This window comes from Prinia subflava, chromosome 5 (assembly GCF_021018805.1).
Source record: "Prinia subflava isolate CZ2003 ecotype Zambia chromosome 5, Cam_Psub_1.2, whole genome shotgun sequence".
Lineage (NCBI taxonomy): Eukaryota > Metazoa > Chordata > Aves > Passeriformes > Cisticolidae > Prinia > Prinia subflava.
The window spans coordinates 57,191,298-57,213,965 of record NC_086251.1 but is presented as its reverse complement, the minus strand read 5'-3'; the positions used below and the strand labels follow the sequence as shown (position 1 = coordinate 57,213,965).

At 44.8% G+C, this 22,668-nt stretch overlaps 1 protein-coding gene across 1 annotated transcript in view; it reads right to left on the bottom strand.

Annotated features, from left to right (window-relative positions):
• KCNH5 (potassium voltage-gated channel subfamily H member 5) overlaps positions 1 to 21,960 on the bottom strand; it is a 152,120-nt gene extending 130,160 nt beyond the window's left edge. Inside the window, exons 1-3 of the mRNA XM_063399554.1 lie at positions 20,644 to 21,960; positions 7,758 to 7,881; positions 575 to 681 (exon numbers count right to left, since the gene is read on the bottom strand). Coding sequence (XP_063255624.1) covers positions 575 to 681; positions 7,758 to 7,881; positions 20,644 to 21,253 — 841 coding nt within the window. The 5' untranslated portion in view covers positions 21,254 to 21,960. The remainder of the gene's footprint in view (positions 1 to 574; positions 682 to 7,757; positions 7,882 to 20,643) is intronic.
• Positions 21,961 to 22,668: the final 708 nt, after the last annotated feature.

Here is a 22,668-nt window from a genome sequence, read left to right as displayed (position 1 = left end):
AAATAAAATCTCCGGTTCTGGCACCTTCTTGCAAGCCCAGTGCCACCAAGAAGAAGGATGACAGGCCCTGAATCTCATGAAGCTGTGGAAGTCCCTGGTTTCCTAACTAATCCCTGGGCTGTGTGCCAGGCTCAGTGCTGTCCCCAGAGCTGGAACGTGTTGGTTTACAACCACGGAGGCACCACAACACTGCCAGGAGCAGCCAGGGCCTGGGTTCTCACTTGTGGAGACATGGGGGAGTTCCTGAGGGAGGTGGGGGAGCCTCATCCTGCATTCCTTTTCACTTAACCCAGTCAGTTTTTCCCTCCAGGGAAACAATCCTCAGAACTAAATATATATTTTGAAAGAAGGATCCAGACTAGAGACAGCAGGGAACAGCTACTATTCTTGGCAATGTGAATGCTTGGCCTGAAAAGGGAGCTCCCTTCCTGAGCTGTGGCAACCAAAATACCTGTTACTTCTTGAAATCTTGCCCCAAATTTACTCCCATGTCAAAATGAAAATTTCTTTCAGTCTATTACATGCTTTAAATATGCTTTTACACTCCCAGCACCACACACAAATATATACATACTGTTTTTCTTGTAGAGGAGGATTTCAAAGCAGTTTGACTCATAGTTGTCGAAAGTCTGTCTGACTTTTTCAATGGTCTTCTTGTCTGTCAATTCACCATACATAAAACTGAAAAAAACACAAATATTTCTCTTTTTTTTCTAAACAAGCAACCACATTGTTACAATCACCTTAAATAGCAAAAGCACTGAAGATGCTATGAACTGTCATTCACCAAGGTTTAATAATGATTTACACTCCATTTAAATATTTAGAGTGTCACAAGGACACCTACAATACTGAGTAACCATGACCACCTTCTTACTGTAAATGACTGCAAATAAATCCAACATAATGCTTCATTAAGTGATTTACTGAGTATATCTTTAAGGATATATGGTTAGAAAAAGAGCTGACAGCTTATGAAACCATTATCACCACAGCTGCAGGCCATGGCAGTATTGCTGTCAAAACAGAGAAAATTGAACAAAACCTCTAAAATCTCCCAAATTTTGTTCAATCTTCCTGAAAAACCTTCTGGAAGAGGGATGTAAGCTACTACAGGTAAAGGCTGTTGGCTGAACTGATGGCTGCAAATCTAATCTTGTCAAGATGCATCTGGGACAACAAGATAATTAGAATTCTTTTACTAAATACCAATACAAATAGAAGTAGGATTTAAACAGTAAGGGGCTATGTGTAGCTATGTCTGCACTACTACCAAACAATGAAATTCATCCTCCTTTTATTTGCTGTAAACTGCATTTCTTTAATAGTTCAGTGGAAAATACTAAAAAGCTTTTGGAGACTCATCTCTCTCCAGGCTGAGAATATAAAAATTTAATTTTAACTCTGCTATTTCTTGCCACTTAACCATCTCATCTTTGCATTCTTTTCCAGGTCAGACCTCCAGGTGGTGTAAGCAAACCCAGCCCCCTGACCTTACTTTTGACATCCTTTGTAAGGAAACAGCCAGACTTTTATTGTCATTCTCCCCTGGATTAAAAATAAGTGAAGGCTGCTCTGTGCAAATTCTCAATTACAGAACTAAAAGAAAATGGAACATCAGATAAAAGCTTTCAGACACTTGGATGAATATACTTTTAATTGATCAGACTCCCCTCCCCACCCCCATTCTCTTAGTTCACAAATAGTTTGAGCCTCAGCTGAAACCTCCAAAACAAAACCCTGAGAATATGAAGGGAAAAAGCTATCAGTGCCTCTGTGGTTTCAGTGCAGCTTCTCTTATTGATCAACAGACCTCCAAAGGTTCAATAAACATTTATTTTATGTCTACTGCTCTGAAAGAAACAATAAAACAACACAGTGGTTAGAGGCTCAGCAAGCATTAAAGCACTCATTGAAGGCCAGACCATGAATCTTTTCTCTCCACAGCCAGCCCAGGGAGGCAGTGGAGCTGCTCCCACAACAAGGGGGTGCCTGGTCTGGGTGATGGAGCATCAGAGTGGCTGCAGCATCTGAGTGTCACTACAGCTGCCTCTTCACTGGTAACACAGGCACAGACATTGATGAGACTGGGCATTAGGAAAAACATCACTGGAGGGGTGTTGAGGCACTGGAACAGGCTGCCCAGGAATGCTGTGGCATTGCCACCCCTGGAAGAGTTCAGAAAGCAGAGGATGTGGCTCTTGGGAACGTGGCTTCGTGGTGAAGGTGACACTCCTGGGGTAGGGGTTGGTCCCAATGACCTCAGAGGTCCTTCCCAACCCAGATGATTCTCTGAGCCTACAAATGGCATGGCAAAACTGTCACCTTTGGGACAGCAAAGGAGATGCCACCACAGCAGCTGACAGCAGGAACAGGAAATGGTTTTACCCAGGCACGAGGGTTCATTAATGTCCTGATCATCATTAACATGCACAGCTGTCTCAAGGACATGCAGAATACAGCCTACTGCTCGTTTTCAAATGACCTGTCTTTCCTCCCCATTTCACCTGATAACCTTTTATACATTTATACATGAGATGACAACAAAAAGAGTTCAGTTTTTAATTTTTTTAATCTGTGCCTTTTTCAATGCTGTGATGCATCTCTTTTTTATTTTCTTGAGACTTAAAACAATGTTTCTCATAGTCCTGAAGGAAAAAATAGCAAAAATTTGTTGAAGTGCTTGATTTTACATGACTTATAATACAGAAAGTCATCATTAATTAGAGCTAAAATGACAAATCCCACTTGATGATGAGAGGTGGACAATACCAGGTAGTACTACAGAACATGATCAATCAACTTTATGTTTTAAATTACAGGGAGCTTATTGTTGCAGTAAACCTGTAATGCTTAAATCTCTTATTATATTCACACATAAAAAGACATTTTAAAGGCTTCTGGAACAATAAAAACATTTTTCAGAAGGCAATTTTTAACAGCACCAAAGGAACCTCAGAGCATTTCACTGCATGAGTTACATAAGATTTTTGCTTATCACAGGTTTAATTTAATTTAGTCTGTCCTATTTTGTACACATGGAGGGACTCCTACTTCTTTAGTCAATCACTGTCTTTTTCTGTCTCTTTTTTTTTGTTTGTTATTTAGTGCTTGTCAAATGTCTTCAGTGCAAACTGTACAAGGCATAAATATCAAAACCACTCTGCTACTGGGAATCCTACTACACAGAAAACAAACTCATCAAAGAGAGGCAAGACTTGCTGAAATACACAGAGAGAGGCAGAACCTTAACTATTTTCTGCACATCTAAAACAGACCAGTTGTCATTTAGGACACGGGCTCCCACCTCCCTCTTGGCACAGAAAAGCCTTGTCTGAAGTTTCCCACTGTGCTCCTCTGTCCTCTGCCAGGATGCAGAGCAGCAGCACCAGAGCAGCTCTGGGTTTTCAGGGCAGTAACAGCTGTTGGAGAGGAATTCTCCAGGACAGAGGAAAAGTGAGGCACAGAAGACATCCAACCCTATACCAAATGTACAGCTCTCTTCATCCAAAAGCAGTCAGGGCATCAATTACGAGAGACAAACATCCACCCAGGAGGAACAGCAAATACAGACACACATCAATAGCTTCAAAACTCTGCAAGGTGAGGAGCAGACACCATTTCTGAGGTGCAGCTCTGTGAGTCCCAGGGGCATCCTCAGTGGGGCTTCTCTGCACAGCTTTGGCACTGCAAGGACACACAAAAATCAGGCCACAGAGGTGCCACCCCAGCACCAAATCCAGCCTTTTTCAATTCCAGCTGTACCCACCATGCATAATCCCACTTCTTGAGCACAGTGGGATTTTTGCCATTGGTTTCACTAGAGCCAGGATTTCCCTTGCAGACTGTTTTTTAATCCCACTTGGCAGGGCAGTAAATCAAAACAAGGCAGAGCAGAGATGCAGAGATGCAGAGATGCTGACCAAGTGTTCCAGCAAGAACAGTGGCTGTGAAAATCTCATGTGCAAGGAAAGGCAAGCAAAGCAAAGCCTAGACTGAATGCCAAATGTCAAATGCCAAGGTAGCTCCACTAAAGAATGCCTGCTCTTCCAAAGGCGTGATGAAATCACAGAGCTTAGCTGATGAGCAGCAATATTTAGAGAACACTGATATAGCTTGCAACATTAAACTGCATTTTGGTGTTTTACAACTGTTTACTCTTTCAATGTGCTCATGAAGACACACATGGTCACGTCCGTGGACAACTGGGCATGAAACCAGTGATTTTCCTGGATGCTGGCTGACCTACTGATATACCTCCAGCCAGGGCTCTTTTTTTTGTTAAATGGGGGTCAGAAGCATCTCATGTCCCATTCCTCCTGGACTGTCAGCTCATTTTCACCTGGCACAGCAGATGAAAGTTCTTCCACCTAAAAATTCTATGCATTTTACACTCACTTATACCAATTATTCTATGTATCAGCCCAATCTACACCTGCAATCTTGAGTGCCATGTGAGCTCAGAAAGAGCACATATCAACTCCCATCACCCAGTACAGCCTGACTTCTACGTAGAATGTGCTTTTTATATAGTGCCTGTGAAACTAAGGAGACTGGCACTCATACTGTGGGATTTCTAAGTGATTTTCCTGCCAGTGGGCATATTGTTGCTGATTAAAAAGATGATAGAGGTGCAAAATCAAAGGAATTACCAGCCTGTCACAGGACTAACTCATTGCCTAAGCTGGAACAAAAATCACTCACACCTCCAGTGCCTTCAGTTGATCCACCCCTCCCTGTGATCTCTATCAGGCAAGACCAGCTGAGACTTAAAATCACAGAACCACAGAATTATTTAGGTTGGGAAAGATCTTTAAGATCATCGAATCCAACACTGCCCAGTCCATCACTAAACCATGTCCATGAGTGCCACACCTACACAGCATATGAATAGTCCCAATGTAGGAGATGGGGTGGGAAAGAGAATACAGTGAGTTCTCCCTGGACTACTGATTTTGAGGCACTTATAGCCTGAGGTAAATGGACCAAACATTGCAATATTTATTAACTGTCCTTTATCACACTCATGATCAGTAATAAAAACTGATCAGGGGCTAGATTTACATAGTTTGTATTTAATTTGGTTGGATTTTTGCCATTGAAAAGCAGACCTTTCCAAAACATGCAATTAGGAGGTGGCATGACAGCACTCTTGGCCCAAAGCTCTTGTCTTAGATCAGTAAAACAAACCCTACGTATAAAGCAAATTTTATACACAATCTGGCCATAACGTAGCAAAACTGGACTGGGAGCCTGATTCAGAAAATACTGAAAATAATAGCTCCAGATATCAAAATAAATAAATAAATAAATAAAAATACAGTGACATTCTGCCTCTTAGACTACTAAGAGGGCAACATTGGCCTTTAAAGCAAATAATCTCCATATCTCTCACCAGAGAGCAGCGCCAACTGCTCAGGAAGGCCTCCTAACAAGTTAGAAACGTCACTCTGCACATGTAACTCACAGAATCCCTAAATGGTTTAGGTTGGAAGGGATCTTACAGATCATCTTGTTCCAACCCCCTGCCATGGGCAGGGACACCTTCTACCAGACCAGCTTGCTCAAAGCCCCATCCAGGCTGTCCAAGAGCCAGACACAACAGTGCTGATCATGCTTTGAGTGTAGACAAGGCTCCCATCAAAATCCAGAGGTGGGTGTCCAGAACAACGATGAAAGAAAAAAAAAATCTTTGCTACCAATTCCATTTTCCACAGTACTTCCTCCTCAATTTGTACGATTTGAATGTGCTCAAAACAGGATCCTGCAGTGACCACACACCAGCACATGCTGCTTTCTGGAGAAAGCAGGGACTGCCATCCAGGGACAGGCTCACTGCCCACCCTGCCCCTGCCACCTGAAGCATCAGCTGATCACCAGATGATGCACAGCAGCATCATCTCCCAGAAATTATCACTGTAGATCACAGAACCACAGAATGGTTTGGGATGAAAGGGACCTTAAAGATCCACACTCCCTGCTGTGGGCAGGGACCCCTTCCACCAGATCAGGTTGCTCCAAGCTCCATCCAGCCTGGCCTTGAACACTTCCACATATTCCATCCTCTGGCCCCAGTGGCTGGAATTGGTCCCTCCCTGAAGGCAGAAAAGGAAAACCTACACAAACTTGTATCTCAGCCCTCCCTTCTTGCCTCTGTCCCTCGTTTGTTTTGCTCACACACAGGGAGCCTATCCTTCCCCAAAGGCATCTCTTTCTAAAGGATGCAGCAGGCACAGCTCAAATGCACATCCAGCCACAAATCACAGCTGCTTGCTCCTGGAAGACCACCACTAAAAGAAAAAAAGCCACAAAGCTGCAATGCTTAGAGTAAATATATCAGCAGCCTAATCACTCTCACGGGAATAAAGATGCACTTTGTGCATTACTGGGCTCTATGTATGCTTAATAAAAGGGGCCAGTGTGGGCTACAGAAGAGCATCTGCCTCATGGCATGGCAACAGCAGAACTCAGAACAATCTAACAAAAGTGCCTTTGAGCTATATTACCTAAAACACCACTCTCTTTACTGGATCATTACCTAGAGTATGTTCTCACCAATACTAGCCAGGATAAATTTCACAATGCTTTACCATATTCTGTCTAAGTTGCTGGTTTCGTTTAAAGCCTGTTTTAATATTTCAACACCTGCAAAACAATGCCTTTCTTACCTCAATCCTTTCTCCCAAAATGCTGCAGCAGCCCTCTTGTTCGACGGTAGAAATAAGCCAAGACACAGACTTCTTGTTTAAAAAGCTTGAAAAGGGCCCTGGTTTATCCCTCTTTACAGCTCAGCCATCCTGACTCCAACCATTCACTGACTCTGGCTGCAGCAAGCTCCTGCTGGAGGTTCCCTTGCAGCCCCTGACTGCTGGTTATTTCCTGCTGAACTCTGCCTGTAGGGATCAGTGTGCAGGCTGTGACTGCAGCTTTTACCCAGCTAGACTGTGCCTGCAGGGATCAGTGTGCAGGCTGTGAGTGCAGGGATCAGTGTGCAGACTGTGACTGCAGGGATCGGTGTGCAGAGTGTGACTGCAGGGATCAGTGTGCAGAGTGTGACTGCAGGGATCAGTGTGCAGACTGTGACTGCAGGGATCAGTGTGCAGGCTGTGACTGCAGGGATCAGTGTGCAGGCTGTGACTGCAGGCTTTTACCCAGCTAGACTGTGACTGCAGGGATCAGTGTGCAGACTGTGACTGCAGGCTTTTACCTGGATAGACTGTGACTGCAGGCTTTTACCCAGCTAGACTGGGACTGCAGGGATCAATGTGCAGGCTGTGACTGCAGGCTTTACCCAGCTAGACTGGGAATGCAGGAATCAGTGTGCAGGCTGTGACTGCAGGGATCAGTGTGCAGACTGTGACTGCAGGCTTTTACCCAGCTAGACTGTGACTGCAGGGATTGGTGTGCAGGCTGTGACTGCAGGCTTTTACCCAGCTAGACTGTGACTGCAGCCTCCAACAACAGGCTCTGACTGCACACCCAGACTGACTTCACAGCAGAGACTCTCTCTAGGATCCCAATCCTTCTTTCATGATCCACCCCAGCTAACCCACTCCCTTCTATCACACTTATCTTTACTGGATATGGCTGTGACTCATCAGGGATGAGGCAGTATTGGGTAATTAACACAGCTGTTACTTATCAGGGACGAGGTCATCCGTATTCCCCTCTCCTACACGCAAAACCTCACCATTCTTCCCAGCAGACTAAAAGTTTCCAAGTGCTCCAAGTGGTGACAAAAAGCCAATGGGCATTACCTGCAAGTGCTGCTCTTCTGCATGACGTCAGCTCGGTGGTATCCAGAGAGTTTACAAAATCCGTCATTACTATAAACTACGGGCCAGTCCACGATCTGGGCGTTTCCCAACAAAAAACTAGATTCTGAAAGGACAAAGAGCAAAAGAGAGAAAGGGCTGTTGTCAGTGGCAAAGTGCAGTAAAATCCTCCTTGTGTTACACAGCAGAATCAGAGTTACTTGTGACAGTAACTGCTGTCTGGACATTTTGGAGGGAAATCCAAGTGGACATCTGAAAAGAATTTGTGATAAAACAGGATAACTCCTGGTAATGCAAGGAGCTTCCTACACCACAAAACACCGATATAAGCCCCAATGCTTTAACAATTCAGAAAACATTCATTTATTCACAACATCTGGGCAAAATAGCATGTTTCTCTTTAATTTTATACATCTCTTGAAAGCAACATTAAATTAACGTGCAAACTGAGTTTTAAATGCTGAATTGTATGCCTGCCCAAGGCTGATAATGACTCTTTTGCTTGACAGAAGTAATTTTTTCTTCCTGGCAGGTCTGAGCCTGTTTTGCAGGACACAACCAGGATCTGTGGGATGAGGGACAGAGTAGCAGGCGACGCTGGGGAAAGCAGATGTTTTAAAATTGTTGTCCATGGTAATCTTCAGTTTTTTCTTCATTTTTACTCTTAATTTTGAATTTGGTTGAATACAGCTATGATATATATGGTCCCATTCACTAAAAAGTGCTAAAAAGCTTTTAAAATGTAACTATTAACAATCATTGCTGCATAAAAATTATAGGAAATGTTCCTTTCAGCAGTTCTTGTAGAGAAAAAAAGGATATTTTTACAAAATTTCCTCATAATAGCCAAAGAATGGTTATGACAACAACACACATTTACTCAGGCGTGCATACTGATTTTAACATAAAAATGACATGGAGTTTGCATGAGCTACACATTGCCCTACCCAGAGTGTTTATAACTGTGACTGGAATGTACATTCTGCAAACATTATTCTATTGAATATGGAACATGTACTAAAAAAATATTTCTATCTTTTTTCTTTATAAGCATGAATTTTGGAAAAAATAATCTGGAGATTATTGGATTTTCTACAGAAAGGCAGATTTTAAAATATTTAAAAGCCACGCAATGGGAGAAATAGAAGTTTAGATTTTGTGAAATTTAACACTTTTACGCTTAAGGCATTTATTCCGATCCATCACAAATATTCTTTAAGCCTGAATGTCAGCTTTAAAAATTTGCTTTCCTGCCCACAGGAAGATGCCCTCACTACTGGCAGCAGGAGACAGAGAGTAAAGCCTGAGCATTACATAAAATATCCCTGATTCTACCAGCCCCCTTCTGCTGGGACAGCCCCCTCAGCCCAGCTCAGGGGACATCCTAAATCCCTGGGGACCAAAAAGTTTGCTGGAGCTCATCCCCCTGTACTGCCATTCCCTCCACACCTGCATCTCCACTGATGCCTGAAGATTTTTTAGCTTTTTTTTTTTTTCACGTATTTGTAGTCTTGCAGATTTTAATATATAGTTGTATATTTTCTAGTAGTTTTCCTGCCCTTTCTCATTATAAGCTAACCCTTTTCAAACACTTGCTTGAAATTCTGTTTAATATTATACTTAAGGAGAGAATTTCTGAGAGGGACATTTTGTTTTCCACCAGATCTTTACAGATATGACAAGAAAACAGGGCAATGAAGCCCTGGGACCAGCTCCAAAGGGCTGACCCAAGAGTGGGTTACTGGAGTAACTGATTTCCTACTGGATGTACTGGCTAGGTATATTAATTAATTAACCTCATAAAAATTGTGAAAATCCTTTTTCATGTGTGCACAGAGCCATATCCGTGTACCTGAAAGCTTTCATTAAAGAGCTGCTTTCTGTCTCACCACTTTAACATTGTTGGAAGGTTTTTTTCCTTTTGTCATTAGGCAGCACCTCCAGTTTGGAAAAGGAGAGACACCCCCAAACCCCCCAAACCTGGGCTCTCCCCATGCTTGCCACCCCATCACCTCCACACTCCAGAAGTGGGACATGCTGGGAGCATCAGCAATTCTGAATGTCCCATCCCACAGGGAAACAACCCAGGGCTGCAAGTTAAAATTGGAAAGATTATCTTATTGAACCATCTCTGGCCAAAATTCAGCTCACACTTGTCGACACAAAGGGCACAGCCCAGTGATGATGCACTCAGGGATGCTCTGCACATCCCTGAGCTCCCCACAGACCAAAAGCAGATAACCCTCCTGTAAAGCCTCCCCATCCACAGACATGAACTCCCCTGTGTATTCCCACCACGTCACTGTTGCAGGACACAGAGCACACAGTAGAAGGTATGTGGAGCCAGATAAATATGCATTTATCTGGTTGTCTTTTATGGATTTATATTCTTTGCACCTGAGGGTGTCAAAATATCTGATAAGGCATTCACCAAACTGCCCAAATCCACAAGATACTTGGGAGGGGACAAAATGTAAAGCCAAGCTATTGACAAATTGTTGTGGGTTTTTCTTTTAAATCCCACAGAATTTGAGGTAAAAAAAGACACTAGAAACATCTTGGTAGATACTAGTGTTTTTAATTTTTAAGGTTAGATCCGATCCATAATATTCATATTAGAAACTTGACCAGATATCAGAAGGTGTTTCCTTTTGTCCCCTTGAATTTTCCTTCACTTAATTGACTCTTTTTTTTTTTTTTACCCTTGTCTCCTAAGCAAGCAAAGCTCCTTCATCCAAGCACAGGAATATGAATCATAGGATCTTTTAGTTGGAAAAGACCTCCAAGATGATTGAGTCCGACTGCAAACCCAGCACTGCCAGGTCCACTGCCAATACTTGTGTATGTGTGTGTGTGTGTGTGTGTCCAATTCCAGCCAAAGGAAAATCTTGAATCAATGTTTGCCTCTTGTTAGAGACCAAGAAATCCAACTGCAGGCACAAAGCCACAGGAATCCATGTTTCATGAATGCTGCTGCTGAGTAACTTGATAAAATTGAAGGAAGAACAGGTCAGTGCCTGACCCTCTGGTTTTATTGGGTTCCCAAATCTCAGTATTCACAGAACTCTCTGTATTTAACACACCTTATATTTTATCAGGAGTCGTTATTTTCTTCAACCAAGACACAATTAATTCTTCCCAATTCTATCTAAATCATAACTCCAGGCAGATTTAATTCTACATGAGCCAATCCATACCGAGCTGTAAAAACCCAAACTGTCTACTGAGTGACCAGACATTTTGAGAGAACCTCTCTGGTTTTGACAGTAATTTTATAAAATCATGTTATCACCACTGACTACTCATTGAAAGTCCATTTCTGCAGTCCATTTCTCCAACGAGGATGGATCCACAACAGTTCTGGACTAAATCCTCCTGCATGCCTGACTTTTGTATTCCTACAGTTCAGAATCATGATTTCCTGGCTAAGAAAGGTCACAACAGTTGTGATTTTGATTTCCTCAAGTCTATGGCAAATTCCACTCTGTCTAATTTCCAGCTGGCTGCTTGAATGAGGTGTAAGAGATAAGGGCTGGAAAGAAACTCATTTTATCTCCATCTCCAAAGGGCAGCCAAGAATGGAGATGTTCAGACTCCCTTCATGGGAGAGGCAACCTCTCCTTCCCTGCTCAAGTCTCCAACAGATAAAAGGGATGTTTTGTGCCTTCTTCAGAAGAGAAAGAAGAGGAGCCAACAATAGGTGTGGAAATTGCAGGGTAATGGGCATGGCAAGGACACCAGCACTGGGATCTCCATAGCTACATTCGTGTCAGATCCAACAGACAAGAATTATATTCTGCAGGCAAGTCTTCTGAAAGAACATATTCTGCTGGAGGTATTCTCAATAACAAGTGTTTCTTAAGAGAGTTTAGTTACTAATAACTGGGCATCACTGAATCCAGCCACTACACTACACCAGAACACATGAATTCACTTTAATTATGTCACAACTTCACGGAAAGGTCACAACAGGGATTGCCAAGGATAGCCAAAGTTATGAGTGGCAGGGCACAAACACAGCTGACATCAGCTGTAAGGTGCTGTAAACTAAAACTTGTGCTGTGGCCCAGAAAGGAAAATCTCTCTCTGTGAAGCTCCCAGTCTCACAAGTATTTTTCTACAGAAGCTGGGGACTTCCCCACTGGTCAGTGAGACACTGATCCAGCATATGGTGAAACTCCAGGAAATTGGGGTCCAGATGACCATGGTGTGGTATCTCATACTCTGAAAACACTTTAATTTCAAAACCCACAGAATGATTATCCCGAAATCTCTGGTGATGCGTTCATCTTTCTCAAATTTCTCCAAGGCACTGAGAATGCATGTCCACATCCCATTTCCTTACCAATAAAAGGTCAATTTTTATTATTTCTAAGCTTGTCTTGATGCCATTGCCTCCCCAACCATCTTCTCCACCCATTCCCCTTCCTAAGGCACCAAACCACAACTCTGCAGGTCGTGCATGCTCCTTGCACACCAGTGTCTGTCTGTAAGGAGAGCAGGGTCTGCCAGCAGACTCGACTGTCTCAGAGCTGCCAGATTCCTCTCAGGCTTTTTATTAGCTAACATAACTCTCCTATTTACAAGGTTTAATGCTGATGGCAAGGAAACAGGGTATTAGAGGCATACAGTCAGCAAAACTTCAGGTTGGAAAACAATTTTTTAAAAGGCACTGCATTTGCTGTTGCCATGCTTCTATTTTGTAGAAAGGCTCTTTTGGTTAAAGGCAGCCAATGCTGTGGAGCAGCAAGCCTTTAATCTTACTCTATCCTGCAGTAGCTAGCACTCAACACAGTGCTGAGCCTTGTGTTTGTTATTAAAACAAAATAAAAAGACCACAGCGTGCAAGCAATTTTTTTTAACTAACAAAATGCCTAAAGCTGTGTAAAATTCATGTTATGTAATGACAGGAGAACAAGAACAGCTAAATCATTCCAGGAGATATGCTTAACCAAGTGAGAAACGTTGTCTCTAATCATCTTTTCTCAAGAATGCTTGGGTACCACTTGCAACCAAAATTGTTTAAATCACCATTTTTGAGAATTCCCTCTCTTCTCAAGGAAACTGGCAACTGACCCTTTTTAGAAAGGTCACCGCTGAAAAGATGTTCTAAAGAAAATAAAGTAGGAGCAGAACACAAAAAACAATGATGATTATAATAACAAAAAGAATCAACATTTCCATCTACGAACAAATTCCTACTTCCATCAACTTTACACAGAGCTGTCCTTCAGAACTACCACCCTTCCACTGCACAGCAAAGGCAGCTCAGACCTCATGAGAGCTGGGAAATATCTGGAATTTGCCTTTTATTTCTTGCTAATATAAAAGCCTCAAACCATTTCAATTGCTAGTTGAGTCTTCTCAAAACTACACAGGGTCAGCATATTGCTGCAGACTTGTTTAGAGCATCTTAGAAAATTGGTGGTGCTCCTCTGTGGGTGTACTCAAAAAAAAATTCTCTTTTTACATTTTCTTAACTTTCCTGAGTGAGTCTTGGCCCTGACAGTACAAGATGTTGTCTGTGGTGACTTCAACCACGTGCTCAAAATGTGCTGTGTCCCCATGGAACACACAGGAAGATCCTGAGCCCTCTTGGAGAGCACAGCCCTATAAAATCTGCCTCAACAGGCACCAACATCCCTCCAGCTCTGGGGCTGAGCACAGACAAACCTCTGTTCTTGAGGCAGCAACCTCCACCAGCACTTTGTACTCCTGTCTGTGAAACCACTGTGCTGTTTTCTAACAAAGCTATAATTTCCCCAGTGTCTTTAAAGCATGCAAAACATCAGTGTCATCCAATTTACCCAGTACATTAAGCGTTGCTTGCCTGAAAAAAAAAAAAACAACTCTCAAAGGAGTGACTCTTTAAGTCACCTTTCTGTGCCAGTGTTGTCTCTATTTAATACTCCCATTATGAAGATGCAGCGAGGGCTAAACCCAGAGCAAGGTGCCATCACACTGACTGTGCTGACATTCAAGGTGCCATCACACTGACTGTGCTGACATTATCCACTCCCTGCCCCAAAAACATGCTCCTCAAATAAAACAGGAGACGAATAATCCAGCACTGGCTGAAATATGAAATCCACATGTAAGCCACTCAGCTGGGAACACAGCAGCTTTCAGCAATTTAGCAAGCGAGCTCAAGAAGAAAAATTAGAGTCTGCCTGAAATTTACCTGCTCGAAACTCAGAAAATTAACTGCAGTCATTTGGGATGTGGAAACCCATGAACAGCCCCTGCCTTTACTGTGGCACATCACTGACCTGAGGAAGAGCTCTGAGGCAATAAGGAGGAGAGAGCATCTCTCTGAGTTACCTGAAAAATGACATTTTATACCATTCTGATCACAGCTTCTCCCCGCTCATCCATTTATCCTAGAATTAAACTAACCCTCACCTGTCCCAGTTATCATCTAAATGCCACTGCTGAATCTGCTCTCTATTAAAATCATGCAGAACACAACATAGATGTACTGAGACTAAATTTAAACTGGAGCACGCTGTAGCTCTCACTCAAGGCACACAGGCACCCTCAGGGAGAACCAGAATCCAGACTTCCAGCTTTATACAGATGAGAGTATTGCCTTCACATTCCCAGAGGAGAAAATTGTGGTAACAGGAGCTCTTCAGACACGGGGCTCCTCTTGCAAACACTGAGCCCACAGCGAGTCCTGGTTGCAGTTCCACAGAGCCTGGCAGCTTCTCAAAAAAAACCTGTTTGGGCAGAAAATCAGCTGCATCCCGAGTGTCCTGCTCTCTGTGCCAGGGGCTGGAGCAAAGCTTCCAACAGGACTGATCCCAGAACCCCTCCCGAGTGTGGAGTCAGGCCCTGGCCACTTGGGATACCCAGGGCTTAGCAGTCACCATAGCCAGTCCCCTGAGTGTGCTGGTTAAACAAGTATTGTTCCTTTGTTTTTTATCTGAAAAGCAGATTATTAGAGCAACAACTCCAAAATCTTCTATTATTTAATGTTATCAGATCAGAAAATCCTATTTCCTTCAGCTATCCAAGAGAATAACTTAAAATCCCAGTTCACCACCAGACAGCACCTTGTAAAACAGGCTAATTAAATGTATTTCCACTTCCTGACATTATTCTTTGGCTGTATACTCCTTCCAACTGCAATAAAAAAACCCCTGAATGTTTCCTCAAAAAAAAAATCAATTTAATTTTTTTTCCTTCTCTCAGGTTTCAACATTAACCTGGGAATGCAGCAACTCTTGCAGTGACCTCTTGTGGCAAGTGCTCAGCAGAGCTCAAACATCCCCCAAAAGGAGAGGATGGATACCTCTCCCACCAACCACAGAACGAAAGGAAGAGAGAAAAAATAAATAAAAGAAAATTAAATATAATAATAAAAAGGGAGGGAGGAAGGGGAAGGAAGGGGAAGGAAGGGAGGAAGGGGAAGGAAGGGAGGAAGGGAGGAAGGGAGGAAGGGAGGAAGGGAGGAAGGGAGGAAGGGAGGAAGGGAGGAAGGGAGGAAGGGAGGAAGGGAGGAAGGGAGGAAGGGAGGAAGGGAGGAAGGGAGGAAGGGAGGAAGGGAGGAAGGGAGGAAGGGAGGAAGGGAGGAAGGGAGGAAGGGAGGAAGGGAGGAAGGGAGGAAGGGAGGAAGGGAGGAAGGAAGGAAGGAAGGAAGGAAGGAAGGAAGGAAGGAAGGAAGGAAGGAAGGAAGGAAGGAAGGAAGGAAGGAAGGAAGGAAGGAAGGAAGGAAGGAAGGAAGGAAGGAAGGAAGGAAGGAAGGAAGGAAGGAAGGAAGGAAGGAAGGAAGGAAGGAAGGAAGGAAGGAAGGAAGGAAGGAAGGAAGGAAGGAAGGAAGGAAGGAAGGAAGGAAGGAAGGAAGGAAGGAAGGAAGGAAGGAAGGAAGGAAGGAAGGAAGGAACCATAGTTAGAAATAAGACCACAAAGCAGCTGATCATATCTCAAGGAAATCCAGAATTTCCTTCAGCTAACAACATGACATTCTTTAAGTTTCTAAATTAATAATATGGCACGGAGTTCCATAACTGCTTTTTTAAAGTAAAAATAAACATTTTAGACCATACAGAACTCCCTCAATTTCATCATCAGTCAGAGATTCTTAATCCATCTGCGCTCAGCAAGCCCACTTGAAAGGCAAGGAAAACAGGGTGTCTGCAACTGCAAACCCCTCACATATGTCATCTAGTAATGCTTGGCAGTGTAAAAATCCACTTTGCATCGATTTACATGTCAGCAAGCGCCCTGCAGTCACAGAAACTGCAGAAGGAACCCTGTGCCTTCGAATGCCAGAGAGAGCCCTAAAAACGTGAGCAGCTTGGTCATCCCTTCATCCACTTCTGAGCTGAACTGGAGGATGGAAACTTTCACCCCACGGTGCATCCTGCATTTACTCCGGGATTTAGGGAACTGCTGAGCTCTGCATTTACTCAGAGGATCCCAAGTGACAGGCATCCACTAAACTTGAAGTGCTTTGCTTTAAAGAACTTTCTCGGTGCAGCATGTGTGATTTAATTGGTGCCAGATGAAAATGCAGCTTGTTTTAATACAGGGGAGGGAAGCCCACATGTATCACATCCCACATCCCTGCCTGCAAGACAGAAATCCTGCATGATCTAGTAAGAACAGAAAAGACAAGAGACACTTATTTTATCTGTAATACCAGTGGATAAAAATTTAAAAGGTGTCTTAATGCTACAGATGTGACAATTGTTTCCATCCCCTTTCCAGGTAAAGTGCCTTGACAAAAATCACCCGTGAACAAGGCTGGTCCTTTCACCCACCAGTCAAAGGGACCCAGCAGGGCTTAAAGGTCTGTGTGAAGGAAATACTTTTCAGGAATATGGCATAAAATTGAAAAAGGCCTGGAATTAAATGCTAGCTTCATTAAAACTCATGCTGAAATTCCCATGTAAAATTCCCATGTAAGCCTTACAGAGCTAAGATTTCATCTCAATGTCAAAATAGGTTTGTGAAAGATGCACTTTCATGAGGAAGCTTCTAAGAGTTATTGCAACAGAAACAAAACCTAATAATGATGACTCTTATAATACAGATAAGATTATATACAGTTTTTCACTACATTCATCCCCTCTTCCAAACTGTTAGGAGTCTTTATTGCAGATTGCTGCCAAGTCCCAGAATCACCTTTTCCACAAATTCATGAAAGCAAATTATGCCATTAACATATAATTAATTATTCTGCTGATAGAATTTGTGAAGGCAAGACAGACTTGCATGGCTCAACTTGCTGCATGACTCTGCCCACAGGACAGGTCCATCAATCCCAATTCTGATCTAGAGACTTGCCCAATTCTGTACCCTCTGCACTTCCACAATGCTGAGCACAGGTCAGTATCAGGAGCTCTGAATGCACTGAAGAAGTGAACAATAATATCAGTAATAACGGGCACAGCCTGCTGAGAACATCTTGGGAGAGAACATTGCCCTTAGGATGGTCCTTATTAAACGTCCCAAATACTAATGGCAGTAAAAGGCAGTCACCTTAATGTGATTTAGCCCAGTGCTCTCACAAAACACCTTTCAGCTCAGCAAAACACCTGGTGCTCTTAAGATCTAGGGCACAGCCAAGGCTGTAGCGAGATTGTATCAATCTTTGTGAGCCTCAGATAAGCCCCAATGTATTTTCACTGTGCTTTAAAAGAAAGAAAAAAAATATAGATTGCAGAGAGTGCATTGAGATTACCCCGAAGACAGGTCTGCTTGTCCCTTTCACCAGCCACAGCAGCCCTAAGGACAGACCCCATGGGTTTTGCCTCTCCTTAAATGGAGCTCAGCAAAGACCCTGCAAAGCAGAGGCTGCCATGCACCACCCCATGCTTTGGGAAGCACCTGGAACCTGTGATGCTGCCCAAACACCGAAGTTCAACGCTGACCAAAAACACTTCACAAGCTCCAAGGTGTAAACTCCTCTCCAAAAGAGACGTTCCCCAGGCAGGGCGGCATCGTGGGACCTCTCCAGCTTTGACAGCAGCTCCTTCCTTCCCAAACACATTGGGCATGGAGAGGGGCATCCAGCAGGGCAGCCCAGCTCTCCCACTCCCCAACAGAGAGGGCAAAGAGCCACGGTCACCCTGTTTCAAGGCCGCCCTGGTCACAGCCACCCCGCTCCTTTCTGCTCAGCTCCTTGGTGCTTTGCTTATGGCTGCACACCGTGAGCGCTTCTCCCATGATTTTAACCTGATGAGCAGCCAAAGACGAGGTAAAAAGGAAGGGTTTACGACATTCCTAAAGAGAAAGTGTCCAAAGAATGCTGAAAATTCAATATATGATTGCTTCTAACACAAGGCTAGACACCACACCAAGCCTGCACACGGTGTTCCCGCTACACCCGCTCCCAGTCCCGACTTTCACATTTTAAAGTTATTACAGTTTTGTCTGTAAATTTTGTTATTAGGATCTATCTCCAGTATCTCTGAGTAATTTGTCTCCATCAACACTTCATTTTGAGGCCATTGCTTCTATTTCACCTGAAGAAGAGGCTATCTGCTGAAATACCTGCCTGATTTTTGCCAGGAGTACCTGTACCCTAACAGAAGTTATTACCTGTATCTACACACCTTCTCTTGGTTGTTAAGAAAAGGTTTATGATCAAGAAGTGCAGTGGGATTGCATAAGCATGACAAATCTCAAAGGAGAATGTACCTGAACCAGGAGCAGTGACAGAAAGGCTTTTTGAGGGGGAATGCTGAAGATGTGTTTTAAAATACAATCATCAGTCTTTCCTTCATCCTATTCCTCAAATTGTCAATGAAAATTCCCTTGGAACCTGGTGAATCCAAGTCCAAAAACAAACCCAGCAGACAGTCGGCAAACCAAATCCTTGTCTTCTACTGAGCACTGGCAGGAGATACTTGAACCAGATTTGCTCCACTGTATGCTATAAGTTTGGATTAAACAGAACTGAATCCAATGAAAATCACTATTTCTATAAAGGACAAATAAGGCTATGTCCTGGATGATAAAAAAAAAAAAGAATAAATCATGTTTCAGCTCACAACACTGACAACTTACATGAGTTAAATACAAATTCCCAACCTACTTTCCCCTTTGTGTCCAACAGGGAAGATTTACCTCTCTAGCTAGCACCATACTTGAACATCATAAGTGGCACAGAAAAAGCAGAATGAATGGCCAGATCAGCATGATTTATGCTCCTAAATTAGACCAGGTTAAAAACTGGAGGGGATACATGCTTTTAAAGTATAATGTTCGAAAGTGCCCTGAGCTTTTCCAATTTTTGATATCTCAAAGCTTTACTGAGCTTTCACCAGGGAGGATGTGTGATTTAATTAGAGCACGATACAAACCCATGGCATTCCCAAACCAGGGCTCCCAGCCCTGCTACCAACACGCTGCATGACCTGGGGAAATCAGCTGTGATGCCCCAAGCCCCCATTTACGCCACAATTTGACAAACAGGTTGAGAAAGCCTCTGTATTGTCCTCTTCCACAAGGAGCAGTGAAGTGTAATTAAATTCCACCCAACACTTTGAAATTGTCAGAGGGAAAGTGCTATATAAACGCCTATTAATTAAGCCTGCATTTAATATTCTGGGAAATAAATATGCTATTGTGGGAAACCAGTTCTTGGAGAGCGTGCAGCTACAGGGCTTGACAAGGAGTCAGCTGCCGACCACAGAACTGACAGAGGCAACACCACAGAGAGGAAGCCCCTCAAAAACAGCTCAGTACAAAGCTGGCATTTTAACACATAACATTTTAAGACAAATTCCAGCTCCTCATCTCACTTTTGCTCATGAGGAAACTCCATGAATCACCAATTCACTACCTGTCGTCAAAATCCACTCGGAGCCAGCGCACCACACCACGCTGGTGTGACTGTGAGGTACATCCAGCACTGTGCAGTATGGAAAGGTGGAAAGGAACAATTTTCGGCATAATTTCACAACCCATTGGTGCCTTGATTAACATGAAATGTAGCAGCTCTTCCCAGTGCTCTGCTCACCTTTCCCACTCCTGTTCCCTGTGTACGGTGGCACAGCAGTGCTTCCCCATGGCAGCATCGCCCTCAACTTGGGCTGACCAAGGAGTTATCTTTTAGCAAAGCCAAAGCTGAGCTCTCCTACATTTGTGCAAACACTCCTATGTCTCAGTAGTTATCTGCCAGTGCAAAACCTACATTAAAAAATGAATGCAACCAGCACAGGACTTGCCTAAAGCAGCATCTCCATCAGCACACCCAAAGAGACAGTGGGCTGCAAACACAATGTAACTTCAGTGGAGCTCTGTACAATGCTCTTGATCAGTGCTTTGCACTAGAAATTAACTCCAGCAGCAAGGAATGCCTGGATACCGCACAGTCCTGAACTGGCCCTGTAAATATTCACCTAACGGAGGAGCCGTAAATGACCAGCTGCAGACAGTTCTTTACCCATTCGCTCAGCCACGGGATTGCCATCACCCAAACCACGGTCACTCCCTCACCGCTTTCCCGGCACCGTCGCCACAGACTTTAAAGTGTCACAGAATCGCAAAAAACTTTGAACCCCCCGAATGGAAATAGTTGCAAGTCCTAATTATTACAAAACTAAAGAACAAAGAAAAAAAATTTAAAAAATAAAAGAGACCCGGTGAGCGGAGAGGATGACAATTTATTGTCTGATAAAAGAGAAAAAGATTCGAATTGGCAGTAGCGCTTGCGATGTAAGAAGTGCGGGGAGACAGGGTAAGGACCGCGAGGGGATGCTCCGGAGGGGATGAGCGGATCCCGTTCCTTGAAGGCGCCGCTTTGGCACGGACCCACCGGCGTGGCGAACACCGGGGCGACAAGCCGGAGGGACGGGAGGGATGGACGGACGGACGGGCGGATAGACGCATGCCGGGGCGGGGGGAAACCTCTCACCGCTGGAGCGCCGGACGATGTTCTCCAGGAAGGTGTTCTGCGGTGCCACCAGCCCTCTCTTGCCCCCCGGCATCCTGCAGCGCCGGGCTCGGGGGCCGGGGGTGCGCGGCGGCAGCGGCGGCGGCGGCGGGGGGGTGCCGGCGGCGGCGGCAGCGCCCGGTGCCCGTGAGTCGCGCAGGGGCGGCCGCGGCCGCTCATGGTAGAGGCGCCCCCGCGGCGGCTGCAGCGCGGATCTGGGGCCGCGCCGCGCTCCGCGCACCCCGCGCCGCGCCCGCCCCCCCTGCGCCTGCGCGCCCGCCCCGCCGGCCCGGGGGACGGGGGGGACCGGGGGGACCGGGAGGGGACGGGCAGGACCGGGAGGAGGCGGGTGGGGCACGGCGCGGAGCCCGCGAGCATCCCCCGAGCATCCCCCCCGCTCCCGCCCTTCGCTGATCCCCTGTGAAGTTCTGCCCTGAGCGAAACTCTCCCGACCGCTTGGTTTTGCAGCTATACGTTGCTTTGTTTGTGCTTGCTCTTTGTGGGGTTTGTTGGTTTTATTTAATTTTTTTTTTTTTTTTTTTTTTTTGCGGTTGGGTTTGAGGGAGAACGCTCGGGGATGCCCGTGTGGCATGCCGCACTTTGCCCGGCAAAAGATAAACGCAAAGTGCAACAACGCACGGTGTTAAATGCCACCAGCCTTGCTTGAAGCCATCGAGATATGTCTCGGAGGATTCCCCCCTCTCTCCGCAGGTGAGGGGATGTGGGGCTGGAAACCTCTTTTCTCCACGTATGCAGGGAGCGGGCTCTGCTGCGCCGGGGCCCCAGAGGAGCAGGTGAGTCAGTGCCACACCCGAGGTCCTGGTGAGCTTTGCCCTGCTCCTGACCCAGCCATTCCCCCCTCCAGCCCTTTCTTGACTAGGACAGTATTTTTTAAAGCTACGGACAGTAAAATCCTGGAAGGAATTTCTCCACCTACTGCTTCTGCCAGTTTTGCACGCTGCCGCAGACAGGAAAGGATCGTAGAAGGAACTGTGATATGGAAATTCAGTGTTTGCCCAGAGCAGGAGCGTGCTCTGCAGAGCACATCCCGGTGTGCCACACACTCCTGCCCTGGCTGGCACAAGCAGCAGTGCTTCTCCCAGAGGACATTATTCCACTGTGGAAAAATCAATTTACTGTTTTTTCATCTTGCTTGCCGCACCTGCTCCTTCCTGTGCTTGAGTCTTGATCTAGCAAGTCACACTGAAGTCACCTCCACGGCTTAAAGTTTAAAATTTCTACCACTCCAGGAGCTGTTGTTGGAGCAGCTCTTTCCTGGGTGCCAGCAGTGCTGTTCCTAAAAAAATATCTGGATTTCCTTTCATTTAAATAAATGCAAATCAGGAGCAGCTCGATTACAATCAGCTTGGGAATGCTGGCAGAAAACAAGTTTGAGGTGTGAACCACACCCGATCTGTCAAACATTCATCGTTTCCCCCGGGTCTGGCATCTTCAGGGCTTTCCTTAAAGTGGTGTGGTGAAAAAGATGCTCCTGCTGAGCACTGCCCCGAGGTACGGGGAAATTTTGCTCCGGGTAATTGAGGAGTGGAGGCAAACATCTGTTTGTTTCAAGTGAGCTGCAGCTCACCTAAACCAGCTGTGCACAAGCAAATACTGTGTGTGTCTGGACAGTGCTGCCAGGACCTCTGCTCCCCAGTTCCCTCCCTCCCAACCAACCAATCTGAATTTTTCTACTCATTTCTCAACCTCATTTTGAAACCTAGACTTGCTACTTGCCCTCCCACACCCCTTTTCATCAAACCCCTTCTTGTTCACCCTTTCCAATAAACTTTTCTGTTCTGTTGTGGCAGCCATGCCCAAGAGTCACTCCATCCCTCCTGCTCCATCTCAGGTTCAGATCCCTCCTTTAAGCTCTGTTGCTGTATTTCCAGTGGCACTAATTAAACAAGAGGTTACGGAGGGGGACAAGCTCCAAAAACGTGTCTTTAAATGTCACAGACGTCAGCTGGAAATGGCAAGACGTGGTGGGATGTTTCTATACCAAGG